The sequence below is a fragment of the Xyrauchen texanus genome, chromosome 48, assembly GCF_025860055.1.
Source record: "Xyrauchen texanus isolate HMW12.3.18 chromosome 48, RBS_HiC_50CHRs, whole genome shotgun sequence".
NCBI classification, from domain to species: domain Eukaryota; kingdom Metazoa; phylum Chordata; class Actinopteri; order Cypriniformes; family Catostomidae; genus Xyrauchen; species Xyrauchen texanus.
In genome coordinates, this window is record NC_068323.1 from 7,363,908 (window position 1) to 7,380,726 (window position 16,819).

The window sequence follows — 16,819 nt, forward strand, 5'->3', positions numbered from 1 at the left end:
ACGGTCAGATGTTTTGGTTTAGCCAATCAGAAGACTTGGACGCACTTCTGCCTGTCAATCATTCTGCTCGTTCACAGGGCACAGAGGCTTTTGACCAGTGTTGGGCAAGTTACTCTAAAAAAAAGTAATTAATTTCTAACTTCTAATTACTTTTCTACAGTGTAATTAGATTACTGTACCAATTACTCTGTCTGAAATGGAATTGCATTACGTATTACTAATTACTTTCTAACACCCTCATCAATCTCGACCAGATGAAAAATACAAGGATAGACATGAAACTGTTCTTTTAATTCTTTCAAATAAATCATATAAAATCAAATAAATTATTCATGAACTGGCCAAAGAATTTAAAGGGGCGGCGTTAAATTAGAAAACGAACATTTTAATACTAGACGATAAATTTTACATTTATAGAATTGTTCGATAGTCTATACAGTATTTAACGCAATGACATCGGAAGTAACTGTAATTAAATTACGGAAAAATAAAGAGTAATCCGATACTTTACTTTTTCAACTAAAAAGTAATTTAGTTACAGTAATTAATTACTTAGTTATGCATTACACCCAACGCTGTATTTGACAACTCATGTCCTAGTACCAGTAGGTCAGAGTAACTGGTTGGGTTTGCTGACATCAAATTGCATTTCTAATTTTCAGACCTGTGACATTAAACAATCTCCTGCTCCATCTCTAGACTCATATTTATGTGTCTGTGGAAAGTCTAATGTCTAATTCAACTGCCCGTGGAAGCAGTAGAACAGCTAACATCACTTACAGCACTTTTAATAATAATAATAATAACAATAATAATAATAATAATAATTAAAAATAGTGGGGACTTTTATTTTGTCACTCACTTCCTCTCGATTCGATACACCGGAAACATTCGCTTCTGCAGTCGTGAGGGCATAATGAGACGCTGCTGGGCGCCCCCCTTCCCAAAACCAACACAAAAAGTACTGTAAATAAAACGAAACAGTACAAATAACCGCATAGAAACGATCAGACGGGGCTTCTACGTTACCTAAAGCCCTTTGCTGGACAGAAAACCCCTTGAAAGGGAAGTTTGAGTTCAGTTTCACAGGTAAGTGCCGACCAAACCCGAGACGCGCTATATCTAGTGTGCTACCTATCCAGACAGCATTTTGAACGTTTACAGGCTTTTACAAATGCTTTTTGATTGGTTGTCTAAGTAGGGAACTCGCTATGTTTGGAGACAGCTTCTATTATATTCAGTGTTGGGTAAGTTACTCTTAAAAAAGTAATTAATTACTAACGACTAATTACATCTTTTAATTCTTTCAAATAAATCATATATGTTATTTATGAACTGGCCAAATAATTTAAAGGGGCAGCGTTAAATTAGAAAAAAAATAAATGTTTACATTAGACGTTACATTTCTACTTTTGTTTTATTTAGAATTGTTCTATAGAATATTTAACGCAATTGCATCAGAAGTAACAGTAATTAAATGACTGAAAAATAAAGAGTAATCCGATACTTTACTTTTTCAACTAAAAAGTAATTTAATTACAGTAATTAATTACTTAGTAATGCATTACACCCAACACTGATTATATTTTAATGTGTGCCTGAGTGTGTATAGGCAGCGTGTGGCTCTTCTGCATTTATGTTGCTTTATCTTGCTAGCCTGGTATTGCTGGGGCAAATTCAGCCTATTCATATCAGAGCATTTATATGTCTTACTAGACTTATAAAAACACCTCCCAGAAGCCTTACTTGCTGTAAACACTAATCTCAGGTCAGCTGTCTGAAATTATAAGGTGGTTGATTTAATATCTTCTTGATCAAGGTATAGATGATACACATGTACACAGCGGTAAGCATGCTCTGGAGCCTATGGTTATTATTTTTAACTAACCTTATTCTAGTGTAATCTACTTATCTAATGTCTAATCTAGTCATTAGATGTGACTGACTTGTAAACAAACCTTAATATGTGTTTCTCTTCAATTTCGAAATGTAGCTGTATTTCTGAGGTGGGAAAATGCAGTACTATAAACATGGAAAATGTGATTTTCAAAGGACAGATTGCTATCAAACATAACACCCAAGTTCTTAACTTTAGATGATGATGGAAGAGACAAATAAATTAATAATGAGCCAATAATGAGCCTAGTAACTCAGTCAGGATTGAGCAGAAGGACATTACTAGCCATTTTGTCTTTGATATATTGATACACTCTGCTAACTTGGAAAATTGGGATATTTCATCAGGTCTCGAGGAAATGTATAGCTGAGTATCATCGGCATAGCAGTGAAAACTAGTTCCATGGTTCCTGATAATATCTCCCAGGGAAAGCACATATAAAGAGAAAAGTAGAGGCCTTAAAACGGAGCCCTGCGGCACGCCATACTTCCACTTGATCTGAAAGTGCCTCGTTTACACAAAGTGGTAGCGGTCAGATAAATAGGACCTAAACCATGCTGATGCCAACGTTATTCTCAAGTATATCCCAGAGAATATCTTGATCTATGGTGTCAAAGGCAGCACAGTTATATTTAATGTGTTATAGCTTTATTAAAGTTCAAGTAATAAGGAAGCAGATCATGTAAATATGTTCATACTCCGAAACTGGCATTTATCTGTTCAGTCAGCGCCTCTTCTATGAGTTGTGAATGTCCTGATCTAAGTGGGGGAGATGGAAACTGCATCCAGCTGATGCACTCTCTGTCACGGGACACTTATCCCTCGAGCGTGCACGATTAATGCAGCTAGATTATAACGTGATGCTTGTGACTAATTGAATCATAATATATAGTTCACTGTGCATTTGTTATCGTGAAGGAAATTGGCAATACGCTGCTTTATTAATAAGAGAGTTTGTTTTTGTGAGTTGAAGATGGATTGAAGTGAACAGAAAGGTGAGAGAGGTGAAGCCTTCACCCCATTATACACTGCAACAAAATGTGTTTATGATTTGTTTTTGGCTTGTTTTCCAATATAAATATCTAAATCTCCTTTAAAACAACGTACATTTTCTTTAGCAGCTTTACTGCAGAAGAAAAAATTGTTATCTGAGAAAGTTGAATATAATATTAAAAATACAAATATTTGTAAATATCTTTTAAAATAAGATGTATTGTAAATATGGCTTAACGGGGGTTCCAGGGAGAGTCAATATGCTTTTATGCTGACGCTTTATGTCCGCATCGCTCATCTCTCCGTCTCTCCATTGTGCCTTTCCTCGCTTCTTTCTCTTCTCCAGCTCTAACTCCTCCTTTTCTTTATCTCCACCTGCATCACTCCATACGTTCCCCCTCAACCCACTCCTCCTTAATTTCCTTCTCTCTCCATCCACCCTTTCTCTGGGATCATGTGTGATAATGGGGATCTGGAGGACAAGCCACCCGCTCCGCCTGTGAGGATGAGTAGCACGATCTTCAGTGGTGGCGGGAAGGACCACACGCTCTCCGCCAATCACAGCTCCAAGCCCCTCCCCTCGGTCCCGGAGGAGCGCAAACCTCGGAATAAAATAATCTCCATCTTCTCAGGAGCCGAGAAGGGTGCGTATGTTTATGAACATTACTTAATTCGTTTGAACACACCCATAACCCTAAGTTTTAAAGTATAACTCACCCTCATGAGTTCAAACATCAATGGAGGTCTTATAAGTAATGGTGGGTTTCGTTTTGAGTTCACATTCCGGTTTGTGTGTTACTGTACGTATTGTCGCCTCTAGAGATGAGTCACTTTGTTTCACACTTTGTTAGTGATTAATACAGTGTTCAGCATTCTCTCAAATGTGTTAAAGTGAACGGTGAAAGTGAAACTTGCTTGTTTGTGGACTATATGTCACATAACAGGTGGTCGAAGGAAAGACAGAGATAAAGAAAGACCAGAGATCTCACCGCCATCAGATTTCGAGCACACGATCCATGTGGGATTTGATGCCGTCACGGGGGAGTTTACGGTGAGCGTGTATTTCCGTCATTTCTTTAACGTTATCGCCAGGACTTGATAGTTGTGACGCATGTACATATGCTGTTGGACGTTGTTAGTAGACCATTTTATTAAACGTATTGTGTTAAAGAGACATTCTAGAAGTGCCAAAAGTGCCCAGTTAAAGAAACAACCCATTATTTAACTTTACATTGTCAAAGTAAACCCAAATATATCATGAATTTTGAAAATATCACCCAACCCCTTTCTCTTTCAAATAAATGATCAGTTATGTAATCCCACGTATCTGACAGTGTTCAGTGTTTCTGTCCACTGACACCATAATTGATGTTTTACAGGGGATGCCAGAGCAGTGGGCGAGGTTACTGCAGACCTCCAACATCACCAAATCTGAGCAGAAGAAGAACCCGCAAGCCGTTCTAGATGTCCTCAAGTTCTACGACTCCACGGGGAACGGCCGGCAGAAGTACCTCAGCTTCTCCTCAGGTCTGGAGTATGTTTGCGCTCAGTGACTGCGTTTTAAATGCACAAGAATAGCTGGTCATATTCAGATTCTGTAAGTTTGTGGCAGGATGGTGGCTAAAGAGTGTTCTTAGTTTAGTCGGATTATGCTGTATAATATCTGTAGAGCGTGTAAACGTCTTTTTCTGAATAAGGCTTAAACGGAATATGGACTTGGTTAATTACTCGGATTAAAAGCAAAATGGCGTCTGATTTCCTGTGATGTTTTAGGACGTATCAAGTGATGTTGTATTGATCATTTTTCTCACCTTGATTGAAATAGAGAAGGATGGATTTCCCTCCGGCGAACAATCGGTATGTATCGATTATAAAAACAATTCAGAGAGATCAGTTAAGCTGCTTCTAAAGCTACTTACCAAATAAAAATAATACATTCAAACTTGTTCCCTCCCTGAATCCACAGCCTGTCAAGAAAACACCAGAGCCTTCATCTCCAATCAAAGCCGTTGATGACGATGAGGAAGATGAGGACGAGGAGATGCCACCGCCTGTTGTTGCACCCCGACCAGAACACACCAAGAGTGTAAGGAGTAGTTTGGCGAACATATTGCACCAAACCCGCTAGTATTTCTTCCGGAACATCATCTTTGGATCATTTATGTGTCTTTATTTATTCAGATGATGACTAGACCATCTTTCATCGACCCCATCCCTCCCCCTATGACATCTCCGGATGGTGAGGTTGCGGCGAAGTCTGCCGACCGACAGAGACCCAAAAAGGGGAAAATGACCGACGAGGAGATCATGGACAAGCTGAGTACGTCACTGCATTATTACATCACAGTCTCTAAATGGGTTCACTTCTCTTACTTTAAGACTCCAATGTGTTTTCTCTTTGTACTCACACAGGAACCATAGTCAGTATCGGGGATCCAAAAAAGAAATATACACGATATGAGAAGATTGGACAAGGGTAGGTCAATTATGATCCTGAAGTCAACATGAAATCAAAATTGAACCAACATCACATTTTGAAAGCAATCGTTTTTTCACAGAGCTTCTGGAACAGTGTTCACTGCCATTGATGTTGCCACTGGACAGGAGGTAACGCAATAGAGAGACGCTGGGACGTTCAGAGAAACGGTGCTGGAATTCGACATCCATTTAACACGGTGTGTTTCTGTCTCTCAGGTGGCCATCAAACAGATCAACCTGCAAAAACAGCCCAAGAAAGAGCTCATCATCAACGAAATACTTGTTATGAAGGAGCTAAAGAATCCAAACATTGTAAACTTCGTAGACAGGTAATATATTTGGAAATGTCACCGTATTGATGTCAAACATGCCATGTGAGATTTACTTATAAGTGGACTTTAACTGGTATTGTTTATTCCATATGGGGTTTGACGTTTTAACCATGTGTCTGGTACAGTTTTCTGGTCGGGGAGGAGCTATTTGTAGTGATGGAATACTTGGCGGGCGGCTCGCTCACAGATGTGGTAACCGAAACGTGTATGGATGAAGCCCAAATTGCTGCGGTGTGTCGAGAGGTGTGTAGAAGTTGAAACTTTCTCCTTTAAATAATGTAATAAAAATGTTGGCATTCAAGGGCAGAATCATGTCTAAATTCGCTAAACGCAGGTCTGTTGTCGTTTGAATTTTTTATATTTTATTTACAATTTGTCCTTTTATTGCATTCGTATAGCATAGCGTTACTTTTTTACTCTATGATTGTAATATTTAGTCAAGTTTTTAGTATTTTTTAGTGTAAGGATTCTCAATTATTTTATGGCTCCCAAAGTTAAAGGAATGTTCCAGGTTCAATACAAGTTAAGCTCAATCGACTGCATTTTTGCCATAATTTTCGACTCATTTCTCTTCTTTTTTTAAAACAAAAGAAGCAAAAATGGAGGTTACAGTGAGACACTTACAATGGAAGTGAATGGGCCAATGTTTGGAGGGTTTAAAGGCAGAAATGTGAAGTTTATATTTTGATAAAAGCACTTACATGAATTCTTCTGTTAAAATTTGAGTATTATTTGAGCTGTTTCAATCTTCATTTTTTACTGTTGTTTTATGGTTTACGGCGTTACACCGTCATAGCAAGCAAGTTGTAAAATTGCATATAACTAGACAAATAGGTTAGTAAGCAAGTAAGCTTTGTTTTAGTTATTTGTTTTCACACTAAATTCACGTGACCATGCTTATTGTTTACGTAATGTGGCAGGGAGTATTTTAGTGTTTTTGGATTGGCCCCATTCTCAGGAACCCTTTTATTTATTAAAAAAGTCCTAATTAATTCTTGTGGGAATCAACATTATGCCACAATTGAGTTTAACTTGTATTGAACCCAGAATATTACGTTTACTATCTTGTGGCATTTTTATAGTTAAGTCAGAAAATTTATATTATACTGTATACCTAAAAGTTACAATTTTGTATTTATATTTGTAGACATTTTTGTGGTCACAAAATCTTTTTTTATTTTATTTCGTTTTTGCTTTTTTATTTATTTCAATAATAAGTGTCCTGACAATTAAAGTTCATTTGAGCCGTGTTCTAAATTCAGCCAAATATGTGTTAACAGGAAGTGTGTCACTTAACTAATTAACTTCCTCTTGTCTCTTATCTCAGTGTTTGCAAGCGCTGGAATTTTTGCATGCAAATCAAGTTATTCATCGAGACATCAAGAGTGACAACGTACTTCTTGGAATGGATGGTTCTGTCAAGCTCAGTACGTTCTCAGTTCTACACCGTAACCCTCTTGTTTTTAGGAATGGAAACGGACTGTGTTGAGCATGAAGTTCAGTTAGATGAAATGAATAACAGATATTAATTGTGGTTAGTTGCATCTCAGTGGTGCTTTCACACCTTAGACGTTTGTGTTTCATGCAAGTCTATGAAAGAGTTTAGTTTAGCTTCTTTGAAAGCTAATTATGAACTTGGAAAAGTTTGAGCTCTTGTTTGCCAAAATGACCCTAATGCAGTTACAAACAAGCTCTGATTTGGTTCACTGTATGTATGTGAACAAACCAACCCAAATTTAACAGCAATGAAGTTGTTGTTTTTTATAGTTCACCCTAGAGCACACAGGCCTTTTTCTGTGCACTCGTATACATTTGAAGAAATGTCACAAGTGTTTTGATATTTGCTGATAAGGTTTATGGGACTGCGAGTTATCGCATGCATATCTTTAAATATCGGCAGCAACATCAGTTCTCCGTTCTCTTAAACTTGTCTTTGTAACTGTTGCAAGCAGTGCAATTTGAATCAAACTGGGCCATGATAAACCAATAATGGACATTAGTAATTGTAGATGTCATATTTAATTTGACTGTAGGGCTGAGCGATATGGCCCAATAGAATGATCACAAATATTTGTTTTCATATTGATCTCACCCTTAATTGAATCCTACATAAGACTTTAAAAAATTAGCGTTAAAGTATTGATGTCAGAGTTTCTGTTGTGTTCAGTCGATAGCTGTATTGCATTGTCAGTGCTGTTTTGTTCAGTACACAACAATATCATATTAGCCGGAGAGCTAGCACACTAGCGACTACTTCGCCTCATTACTGGTGTACATGACTGTAGGGCTAGGTAGCCGCTAGCCAGTTAATACTTCCAAACCAGCTGATTTCATGACTGTGCATCCAGTTAGCTAGTTGTGTTCATAACTTTGTCGAACTGCTTGTTTTTAGCGACACGCACCTGATCGTCTGGATGTAGAACATAGGCTAAATATAGAAATTACTCATCAAGTTTATCATCAGATTTCAAGGATATTCCAATAGTGTTTTGGTCTCCTGAAATTTGTTTTGGGAAAAATGTATTAGATTTTTGGTTGACTTCACGATCAACAACAAGGTCCACAATAGTACGACCCATTTATCGGACTGTACTTCAGTCTGGCACAGTCTCGTTTTCATTCATGTAATATTAAGGTCTACAATTGCCATTCAAGCCTTTAATCAAACCAAACTTGCATGGCCTACCGATGTCCATCTGTGTTTCTCTCTCTAAACCCATCGTCATTACCATTCCTGCTTTGCAGCGGACTTTGGATTCTGCGCCCAGATCACTCCTGAACAAAGTAAGAGGAGCACAATGGTGGGTACCCCATATTGGATGGCTCCAGAGGTGGTGACTCGCAAAGCCTACGGACCCAAAGTTGACATCTGGTCTTTGGGCATCATGGCTATCGAAATGGTGGAAGGAGAACCGCCATACCTCAATGAGAATCCACTGAGGGTACGTTGGTGTAATGTAGATGAATGTTAGTCATTTATTTTTACTGGTAGGCATCCATTTGAGGTGACATGAGTGGCCAGGACTGTTAGTGATGGATTGAAATGGAGGAGACTTCAACCACTGCCATTGATACAGTTAAATATTGCAGTTAAGAGGGAATGGCTACAAGGCTTGGCGATTTCGACTTTCAACATGGTGATTTTCATGCCCCTTAATTCTAACTCTCTCACTCAGGCGCTCTATCTGATTGCCACCAATGGAACTCCAGAGCTACAGAGTCCCGAAAAGCTGTCGCCAATTTTCCGAGACTTCCTGAGTCGCTGTCTGGAAATGGACGTAGACAAGAGGGGTGGAAGCAAAGAGCTTTTGCAGGTTCAACAAGAGCGATTTCTGTGCTAGTGTTTAAGAAATAGCTCGATCTTGTTGTCTTTGTGTAACTACTGTTCATTGAACAAACCTTCTGTTTCCTTCAGCATCCCTTCCTGAAGCTGGCCAAACCTCTCTCGAGTCTCACTCCTCTGATTTTGGCTGCCAAGGATGCCATGAAGAACAACCGCTAGACTCCCTCCCCAAACAAGCTGTTGCCAGCAAGCACGGCGTGCTCACAGACTGCCGAACACTCTTCCAATCTGCGCCAGGTGTTTTTACCTTTGTGCCACCCTGTCAACACCATATCAGTGTTGCCAAAACAAAACTCCAAGCATTTAATTTGGGTCTTTTTCCTGCTTTTATACCTGTGTGGACCGCTGTGGTGTTGGGGGACATTAGATATCCCCACGCCCTTGTTCTACTGTCATTAGATTTATTTTGCTGTGGAACATCTGGACTTTGTTGTCTAAGTCCAGTCTTTGGCTTCCCTAGATGAGATCTAATGGACAATCACATTTCAAATCAAGCTAGAGACATTTTGTTAGTCTTTAGATTCGTGTAGCAAGAGTGTTCCCAACACTCCTCGTAAGGGAAGAGCACCTTACCGATACATGCCAACTGCGAGCAGTGAATGATGTTGGTGGTCACTTGTGCCTTTGTTATTCCAGCAAACACCTTTTGCCATTGAACTTCCTGAGACGAAACTTTCATGTGATGAAATGTGTTTATTGCGTACTTCGAAGGAGCGTAGCATTACAGTTGAAGTAGTTAACCAAAAACAGGACTCGTAGATTTGATAAATGTTTGTGTACATGAACACTTCTTTTTTTGGTTGTTGTTTTAGTAACTAACAGTTTATTATTATTAAGTAAATGCAGTTGTCGATAAGTCGTGATGTAAGAAATTTTAATTATTTTTATGCTTTTCAGTCACTTGTTTTGCAAGTAAAGTCGGATTCCTGCAACTTTGTTGATCAATACAGTCATTGCAACGTTGCGTACATGTCTTGTTCTTCATTTTAAGAGGACTTGAGATTATTATATACTTTGTGGGACACATTTAGAGATGTTGCAGAGTTACTCAGAGTGTGAAATAAGGCCTTGAGACTGAAAAACATCTTGAATGATTTCAAGAGGATGTCCTGACTGAAGTGATGCAAACTGGTAGCTTGTGAGCTCTTCAAGAACTATCTACAAGTTTTTAAGTTTGAAGTTAATCTATTTTTAATGTTAAGTTGATGTTTGATCAAAGATGAATACTAATTGAACTACACGTGTCTAGTCGGGGTTCCTCACTTGTTAAGACGAGGTTGATTTTATATGGCACAAAACATGTTAGAAAAATTAAGAAAATGAAAGACAAGCTATATATAAATGCAAATATATATATATATATATATACACTCACCTAAAGGATTATTAGGAACACCTGTTCAATTTCTCATTAATGCAATTATCTAATCAACCAATCACATGGCAGTTGCTTCAATGCATTTAGGGGTGTGGTCCTGGTCAAGACAATCTCCTGAACTCCAAACTGAATGTCAGAATGGGAAAGAAAGGTGATTTAAGCAATTTTGAGCATGGCATGGTTGTTGGTGCCAGACGGGCCTGTCTGAGTATTTCACAATCTGCTCAGTTACTGGGATTTTCACGCACAACCATTTCTAGGGTTTACAAAGAATGGTGTGAAAAGGGAAAAACATCCAGTATGCGGCAGTCCTGTGGGCTGAAAATGCCTTGTTGATGCTAGAGGTCAGAGGAGAATGGGCCGACTGATTCAAGCTGATAGAAGAGCAACTTTGCCTGAAATAACCACTGCTACAACCGAGGTATGCAGCAAAGCATTTGTGAAGCCACAACACGCACAACCTTGAGGCGGATGGGCTACAACAGCAGAAGACCCCACCGGGTACCACTCATCTCCACTACAAATAGGAAAAAGAGGCTACAATTTGCAAGAGCTCACCAAAATTGGACAGTTGAAGACTGGAAAAATGTTGCCTGGTCTGATGAGTCTCGATTTCTTTTGAGACATTCAGATGGTAGAGTCAGAATTTGGCGTAAACAGAATGAGAACATGGATCCATCATGCCTTGTTACCACTGTGCAGGCTGGTGGTGGTGGTGTAATGGTGTGGGGGATGTTTTCTTGGCACACTTTAGGCCCCTTAGTGCCAATTGGGCATCGTTTAAATGCCACGGCCTACCTGAGCATTGTTTCTGACCATGTCCATCCCTTTATGGCCACCATGTACCCATCCTCTGATGGCTACTTCCAGCAGGATAATGCACCATGTCACAAAGCTCGAATCATTTCAAATTGGTTTCTTGAACATGACAATGAGTTCACTGTACTAAAATGGCCCCCACAGTCACCAGATCTCAACCCAATAGAGCATCTTTGGGATGTGGTGGAACGGAGCTTCGTGCCCTGGATGTGCATCCCACAAATCTCCATCAACTGCAAGATGCTATCCTATCAATATGGGCCAACATTTCTAAAGAATGCTTTCAGCACCTTGTTGAATCAATGCCATGTAGAATTAAGGCAGTTCTGAAGGCGAAAGGGGTCAAACACAGTATTAGTATGGTGTTCCTAATAATCCTTTAGGTGAGTGTGATATATATATATATATATATATATATATATATATATATATATATATATATATATATATATATATATATATATATATATATAATTTTTATTTTTTTTGTTTAGTATGTCAATGAACCCTTCATTTGGTCATGTCAGTTCAATTCTCATTCCCGCCCAAAATCGAAACGTCAACGGTCACACAGTGAGAGTCGCTGGGAAAACCCCTCAACATAACGGAAAAATGGCCCTTTTCCCATTTAATGTATTTATGATGTAGTCTGTCCTTATCTGGGTACATTTCTGAGTGTTAATACAAGATATTCAAATAATTTGGCGTCGCAATCAGCATTTAGTTGGATATTACGGTTATTTGAAGTTTGTGGACGTTTCTTACGGTTCTACATTTGGACAAAAACCTAAACTCGCCCCAAAGTTTCCTCTTTCGTTACCTTAAAATAAATCTTTGTTGGTAAAATGGACTGGTTCGAACGATGGTTTGTGAAACGATGTTGCTTAGGAATCAACGATGAGACTGTTGACCAAAATCTCTTTTTTGAGCAAATACATATAATGCTTTAATCGAATAGACACATCAAAAATAAAATAAGCTCACAGCATTTGAACAAACGTTTGAATCTCCAAAAGCAGATAAAAGCAACATTAAAGTAATCTATTCGACTCCTGTAGTTTAATCAATGTCTTCTGAAGTGATCTAGGTGAGAACAGACCAAAATATAACTCCTTTTTCACTGCACATCTAGCCATTGCAATCTCTGGACACGATCATGATTTCAAGCTCGATTACACTTCCTAGTGTTTGACGCAAGAGCGCTAGATGGCGCTAAAGGAAGTGTAATCAAACTTGAAATCATGATCGTTAAGGGTACTGCTGTCAATATTTGTAGTGAAAAGGAATTACATTTTGGTCTGTTCTCACCCAAAAAGATTTGGCTCACTTAAGATGACATTTATTAACCCACTGGACATGTGCGGATTAATTTAATGCTGCCTTGATATGCTTTTTTTGACCTTTAGGGTTCTGGTCACCATTCACTTGCATTGTATGGATTTACAGAGCTGAAATGTTCTTCAAAAATCTAAATCTTCATTTGTGTTCTGCAGAAGAAAGAAAGTCATACACATCTGGGATGGCATCAGGGTGAGTAAAGGATGAGACAATTAAAATGTTTAGGTGAATTATTACTTTAAACCTCTAAGGATCCAAGTATTGAAATTAGCAGTTGGATGTATGGGTAAGCCAAAACACATTGTGGTGAGTGTTGTAATCACATTGTGGTGACACAATGCATTGTGATAAATTAGCATTGTAATTTACTAAACTCGTGTGCTGAAACGATCATGATTCTTTCACGTTTGATTGTGAATTCATTTTTCTCTTATTTATGTGTGTAAAAATGTGCTCATCGTCTCCATTTTTCCCAGAATAGTTCGAATTGTTAGTGTGTTTGTTGGATGTCTTCAGTAGACTAACAGAGCAAAGCCATTGTGTTTGGATGAATCCAAGAGAAGCAACCGGTTGGGTCATCAAAAGCCATTTTGGAGATGAGTGTCCTCATTTGGAACTTATTCATAGTTATGCTAGGTATCATGATCGAGTGTGACATCACATAGCTACAAACCCATGTGAGCATTGGTGGTTCAGTGGTAGAATTCTCGCCTGCCACGCGGGAGGCCCGGGTTCGATTCCCGGCCAATGCAGCAACATCTTTTTTTCTTTCTCTACCTTTAAAGTTATTTATTTATAAATATTCAAAGGATCTCAATACACCTCTCAGACAGGTCACCAAGTGTAGTAACCCCTCTCACAATCAACCTTGACCAGCAGAAATGGGACTTGTTAATACATAATTTAGAGTTCAGCCATAAGCTCGAGGCAACATTTAGATAAATATCCGAAATAAACACTCTGGACACTTACCGCGTGCAAATGCGAAATAACGGGTGTAATTTAACTTTTCCGAAAAGTTTCACAAAAAGGCTTTGCAATGGCAAAATAGTGGCAAGAACTTAATGTTCAATACAAAACTAGGGACCGGCTCTCTCAGGTGGAAGTGTCCAATGAGCCAAATGTCTGATAACGAATGCACAATAATAAGCCTATGCAATATAAGCTGGGACGTTTCCCATTCCAAAAGAAGGTCTTCGCCAATCAAATTGCTTGAAATAAGAGAGGGGGCGACTACAGGGAGAAACTGTAGCAGGTAGTTGAATACAGTTCGTGTTAATAACATTAACCTTTCCAATCATTTATCAAAAGCAAATTTAATTTAATGAAACAAAATACCGTTTGGGACAGTAGAAGGCGCCTGGATTACATATCTTTGCTCATGTGAGCATTGGTGGTTCAGTGGTAGAATTCTCGCCTGCCACGCGGGAGGCCCGGGTTCGATTCCCGGCCAATGCAGCAACATCTTTTTTTCCTCCTGTTTTAATTATTTTTACATGTATTTCTTTAGGTAGGAGATGTTACGCCACAACATGAGTAATTTATACGTTGGGAGACATAAACATAAAGTGCTGCAGTACAAAGTTCCAATATTTATCAAAAAAAAGAAGGACAAGGTAGGAAATACGTCTAGGTAAAACCGTGATTTTGGTCGCTTAAGTGAATTCATACAACCTTTTTAGGGCTGATTTTGTTAAAAGAAATCCTCAAAGTTCATTAATTTATTTTACCCTTCGTTTCATTAAAACGGTGATATTTTTAAACACATATTTTTCGGACATATATTCGTGGCCGGTTAGCTCAGTTGGTTAGAGCGTGGTGCTAATAACGCCAAGGTCGCGGGTTCGATCCCCGTACTGGCCAAAGTTTTGCATCTGTGTTTGTTGTCCCCCATTCACCTTTTCAGTGTTATTCTGCTGATGGCTAGTAACAACAAATAACCCAACATTTCATGTGTTACTTTATCTTGGGGTGGCTAGGTATCATGCGTTGCATTTTTTTTTTTATTATTTTAGAGGTCCACATATAATTTTAGTATGATTTTCTCAGCAAAAATAGTCATAATTGTCCATTTTCTATTATGTTTTTGGCCCTCTGATTAAAAAGCTACATTTTCAGGTCATGTCTCCTTTAAGACTTCAATCTTAACACCTACTGCTATGATTGGGTAACATCTTTGCATTTGAAATAAGTGTCAACGGCCCCACCTGTACAATTGAAAGTAAAGAGTAAAGATTGGATGGATAAAAATGTCATTAAAAATAAAGGTCAGTCACTCTTTCCTCATGTTTGGATCATTAGGAATCAAAGACAAATTGTCTATTTTTCCACAACCAATGCACAACATTTTGTAAACTTGACAGGCACCTCAAACCTCTTGTTGCTCTAATAATCCCTGTGTTTATCCCTGCCTTGCTGACTCTTAGCTCCACTCCAACCACGAACCTGTGGGCGGGCCAAAGAGGTGATATAAAGTAGGCATTGACCAGTTTATGAAGAGGCAGACTTGTGCTGATGTATTCATCTCAATTACGTAATACAGACGAGGAAGTAGAAAATGAGTCGTTGAGGAATATTGGTTTCAATAAAGCCTTTTTGAGTTGTTTTGAAATAAGTTTTGAGTTCTGAAACTTACAGTATGTTTTTATAGTACCATGAACTCTTATATGTCAAATGACCAATGTAAACTTGATTTCTCAATTCTCAGTGACCCCTTTAAGTCAAAGTCATTAGACTAATGTCAAGCTGTGACACTATGCCAAAGCTCCAGCTAATCACTCTATTGCATTTCTTGCATGACAGATACTCGGAGGCCATGAAGAGGTTTTAAAATCAATGACCTGTCTGATTTTCTGATGCAGGCTGGCTGAATGTGGACATGTCAGCTTGACTTGCCATAGCTTTTATGGCATCCAGAGAAAGAAGGGGTGGCCAAAGTAACATTCTGTCCCTGGTACTGCAGTTATGGCAAAATGGTACAACCACATCCGGTCCACATTGGTTAAGTCCATTTCTGGCTGGTTTTGTGCTGACCACTTAAACAAAGCCTTCAATATCCAAGGCTGATCAGCAGGTGGCAGTGTGTGAGTCCAGCCCACAGGAAGGCAATTTGTTTTACCTGTGCATTAATAAATAAATTACTATTGCATTTTAAAAACACATGAAATGAAACCTACAAACAAAATAGCATTCAGATGTTTCTGTGCTTACTGGACACTTCGGATTCCACCAAGTCCGCCGGTTCTACCAGTACACGGTCCTCTTGCTCAGAGGCCAAATCAGTGGTTCTTTCCACAACTGGTAGAGTTGGTTGAGGTGCCCTTCTAATTCTTCCAATTAAAGCTGAAGAATACGTACACCACAATTGAAACATTAATGAAATCGGAACAATATTTAATGTACACTACTCAAAAGGTGTGTTAAACTATTGATACTTTCAAAAGACTGCTTACTTGTTTGGGCCACTGGTGATGTAAACCGCCTTCGGATTGTTTTGTCAAGGCTCTGTAGATTGCGTGTTTTGCCAATAAGGAGGGAATGGACAGAGACGGAAGGTGAGGACTGTAAGGTGCTGGAGGACTCTTTTGAGATGGGATTTGATGGGACCTTTTAGAACCCATATTCTCGGTCTTAACACAAATGGCCTCACGGCCTTCAGGAAAAAGCTTGAAGTACTCAGCAAAGGCTGCTTATTTAGCCTGGTGGTTTTTGGAGTCTTTCACTTCTGATGGTTCCTTCCTTATACAAAATTGTATTTCTCAATTCATGACTTCAAAGTCATCTCTAAGATGGTATTCTTGCTAGATCCACCAGATGGCACCATTTATTAGCAAACCTGTTATCAAAGATATGTTAACGGCTTAAAAAGTGTGAATATTGGTTCATCTTTACGCTGTACTTAAATTACCAACATAAAACTTTACTCGTTGATGATTGTTTGTACTATTGCAGAAAAGATTTTGCCCCGTGTGAGGCTCGAACTCACGACCTTCAGATTATGAGACTGACGCGCTGCCTACTGCGCCAACGAGGCTTATAACGTGTTCGTGAGTAGGCTCATTATAGCTCCGTTAGCATATCAATTACAATCGTACTAGACCTATTAATTTGCATGCCAAGCAAAATTCCAAATGAGTACAAAAAGATGATTGTGCAACAATAGATCAGTCCCTGCTAAGAGCTAAACAATGAAAAGCAATGCCACCTTCTACCACTAGAGGGACCCAAAGTCACTTGGCCAC

The 16,819-nt window shown here is 38.8% G+C and overlaps 1 protein-coding gene and 4 non-coding genes across 6 annotated transcripts; 4 read left to right on the top strand and 1 right to left on the bottom strand.

The window, feature by feature from the left end:
* The first annotated feature begins 896 nt into the window (after window positions 1–896).
* Window positions 897–10,001, top strand: pak2b (p21 protein (Cdc42/Rac)-activated kinase 2b). 2 transcript variants are annotated; one of them, XM_052121590.1, is made up of 15 exons: window positions 897–1,089; window positions 3,237–3,534; window positions 3,835–3,941; window positions 4,270–4,417; window positions 4,716–4,747; window positions 4,857–4,976; window positions 5,072–5,210; window positions 5,303–5,366; window positions 5,449–5,497; window positions 5,585–5,697; window positions 5,826–5,943; window positions 7,028–7,127; window positions 8,446–8,642; window positions 8,877–9,014; window positions 9,116–10,001. In XM_052121590.1, exons 2-15 carry the CDS (start codon window positions 3,345–3,347, stop codon window positions 9,200–9,202), a joined length of 1,602 nt encoding a protein of 533 aa, XP_051977550.1. In that variant the 5' UTR covers window positions 897–1,089; window positions 3,237–3,344; the 3' UTR covers window positions 9,203–10,001. The 2 variants fall into 2 exon arrangements, with proteins under 2 accessions (XP_051977550.1, XP_051977551.1); XM_052121591.1 differs by having other exon boundaries at window positions 3,369–3,534.
* A 3,258-nt stretch (window positions 10,002–13,259) lies between these two features.
* trnag-gcc (transfer RNA glycine (anticodon GCC)) lies at window positions 13,260–13,330 on the top strand. Its single transcript has one exon. It is a non-coding gene; the product is annotated as a tRNA-Gly (tRNA).
* A 635-nt stretch (window positions 13,331–13,965) lies between these two features.
* On the top strand, window positions 13,966–14,036 carry trnag-gcc (transfer RNA glycine (anticodon GCC)). Its single transcript has one exon. It is a non-coding gene; the product is annotated as a tRNA-Gly (tRNA).
* Window positions 14,037–14,367: 331 nt separating this feature from the next.
* trnai-aau (transfer RNA isoleucine (anticodon AAU)) lies at window positions 14,368–14,441 on the top strand. Its single transcript has one exon. It is a non-coding gene; the product is annotated as a tRNA-Ile (tRNA).
* A 2,097-nt stretch (window positions 14,442–16,538) lies between these two features.
* trnam-cau (transfer RNA methionine (anticodon CAU)) lies at window positions 16,539–16,611 on the bottom strand. Its single transcript has one exon. It is a non-coding gene; the product is annotated as a tRNA-Met (tRNA).
* Window positions 16,612–16,819: the final 208 nt, after the last annotated feature.